At 33.2% G+C, this 2,817-nt stretch overlaps 1 protein-coding gene and 1 pseudogene across 1 annotated transcript; both read right to left on the bottom strand.

Annotated features, from left to right (window-relative positions):
* Positions 1-904: 904 nt before the first annotated feature.
* On the bottom strand, positions 905-1,565 carry LOC130551194 (olfactory receptor 52E8-like; annotated as a pseudogene).
* Positions 1,566-2,251: 686 nt separating this feature from the next.
* LOC130551193 (olfactory receptor 52N5-like) lies at positions 2,252-2,809 on the bottom strand (the record flags this gene model as incomplete). Its single annotated transcript, XM_057328732.1, has 1 exon — positions 2,252-2,809. A coding segment is annotated over one exon (558 nt), but the record flags the coding sequence as incomplete, so codon positions are not given.
* Positions 2,810-2,817: the final 8 nt, after the last annotated feature.

Consider the following 2,817-nt stretch of genomic DNA (forward strand, 5'->3'; position numbering starts at 1 on the left):
TGCTCTTATATGAAGGGTTTTTCATTTGGGAAATTTCCAAGGGATGGCTTATAATATCTTGGGGTTAATTATCCATTTACAAACCAACTCTACCGGAAAAGGCTTTTTATTGACAAATAATAATCCAATATGCTGTAGGCTACTGGACACATTGCTTGGAATACACTCTTAAAAATAAAGGTGCTTCCCAATGCCATAGAAGATTTTTTTTCTGAATGGTTCCATAAAGAACCTTTAACATCTGAATAACCTTTCTATCTCACAAAAGGTTCTTTTGTGGCGAAATTTTTTTTCTGTAGATTATAAAAAAGGTAAGAAAAAGATGGTTCTTTAAAGAACCTTTGACTGAATGGATCTTTGTGGAACCAAAAATGGTTAAAAAGGGCTACAGAAAGGACCCAAAAAATTATTTTAATCCATTCTAGGTGCATATGACTTTCTTTCTTCAGCCGGACACAATTTGGGTAATTCTGAACTACTGTATTCTTTAAACTATCCACCCATAGAAATGCACAAGATAAGTCAGTGCGTTTCTTGTGGGAGGAATACTTGCCTGAGCATTAAACATGTTAAATGGAACAATTGTTGAAGTACATATAAGTATATAGGACAGTGCAATTATCTTAATTCTTTTTTATTCCAATTTTTTCCACATGCATTGGAAACTGTTGCTGTATCACATGGGCCTCAAACAAACAGAGTGATGTTTTGATAGCACTGTCCTACCTTTTGATGAAACAAATAATACACTCATGAATAGACAAAGTGTAAACATCATAACACATATTTTTACTAGTATTCAACATTTGTTTTACCACTGGTCTACAATCTACAATTTACATCTACAATAATTAGTAAACTTAGTGTTACTAAGAATACAATAAATAACAAACAAACCCATTATTCATCCTGACATTTTAATAACATTATTAAAAGGTCTCAAGAGCCTCTTACGAATCTCTTTGAGTTTTAAACCATAAATGAGAGGATTGAAAATAGGTGGCACTATAATTACTTCCAAAGCCAAAAAATTACGCAGACCCTCTGGGATATTATGACAACATATGAGGCACACACGTCTGCCAAAACTTCTTTCTGCACTCCAATGAGGCTTTACATGCAATTGCAAGTTTTATATATGAAACCATAATTACAGCAAAAATGCAAAAGTAAAATGAAATGCCTAAAAGTCCATAAATTTTATTGACGACGGTTGATTCACATGAGAGCTTTACCATTGACCAGTTGTCACAATACAGTTTATCAATGTGATATCTACACAAAGCCAACCTATTCGATAACAACAGAGCAATAAGCGTAGTAACAAATGGTACAGTCCAACAGAAGACAAGTAACACGACACATGTAAATCTGTTCAGCTTCGAGTGATAGTTTATAGTGATAGGTTTGCATATTGCCACATTTCTGTCATAAGCCATTACTGCTAATGTACAATATTCACATTTCACTGCACTGTAGATCACAAAAGATTGTAAGGCACACATGTAGGAAGGGATCACATAAGATTCCAGTATTAAATCATGCACAAATTTAGGGTAGAATCATGCAGAGGTGGACGAAGTATACAACTTCCTTACTTGAGTGAAAGTACAGATGCTACTGGTCAAATATTACTCCAGTAAAAGTTGTAAAGACAGATTCTTACTTAAGTAAAAGTACAGAAGTACGTGCTTTTAAAAGTACTCGAGTATTAAAAGTAAATTTACTTTATGTCGGTTGTGCATTGTTTTATTGTCGTATAACTTATGCCTCTGAAGCAACCTACTGAATAGACTGAGTAGCTCACAGTATCAGTTGTTCCCTTATTTAATGCCCTTGTGTCTGACCTGTGCTCGTTCGTTTTGTACCATTTGCTTGTTTCGTTCATTTGCTGATTGCTGCATATGAACAATAATGTACAACATAGCCTATGCATTATAACTCCTTGACACACATATTTCAAACGCATTTTAACATGTACACTGTAACAAGTTTATAATGTAAATCTAAACAAGAAATGTCATCAGTTAGTAAAAAACTGTAATCGTTAGAAAAAATATTTTAGATAGTGTGACCTGCTGTCAAACAAAGAAATGTAACCAGTTTTATGTAATTTTAAATTTTTGACAGTTTGAATATATCAGACCAGAAATATATTTGTGAGAAACACACTCTTTCATGCATATTTTATTGCATATTTATAAAGTCAAATTGACGTACTGTCGATTTCTCAATACATACATATCATGTTTTACAGCTTTTTTGAACTATAAACATTTACTTTTGACATAGGACGTGAGGGAAAAGCTCGTTTGCGCACTGCCTTAATATTTAATCCATAGATTAGAGGATTAACAACAGGAGGAACTATAATCAGTTCTAAAGCCAAAAAATTACGCAGACTCTCTGGAATGTCATTTGCACCATATCTGCTATACATGACATCAAAAAGTAAAGCAAAACTAAAATTTATCAGTGACAGTAAGTGTGGCAAACATGTTTGCCAGAATTTTTTTTTATTTTCTAAAGATGCTTTACAGGCAGTGATGAGTTTAATGTACGACACTATGATAACAACCAAATGAGATACAAATGTGACAATAAGAAAATATCCATAAAGAGTATTGACAAAATTTGAAGCGCACGAAAGTTTTACAACTGACCAGTTGTCACAATACAATTTATCAATGTGATATTTACAAAATGTCCTCAAGTTTGATAGCAGGGCTGCTGGAACTGTGTAGCAGTTAGGTATAATCCAGGACAACAGAATTAATTTCAAACATGTGTTTTTAGTTAATTTGGAATGATAATCCA

This window comes from Triplophysa rosa, unplaced genomic scaffold (assembly GCF_024868665.1).
Source record: "Triplophysa rosa unplaced genomic scaffold, Trosa_1v2 scaffold776, whole genome shotgun sequence".
Lineage (NCBI taxonomy): Eukaryota > Metazoa > Chordata > Actinopteri > Cypriniformes > Nemacheilidae > Triplophysa > Triplophysa rosa.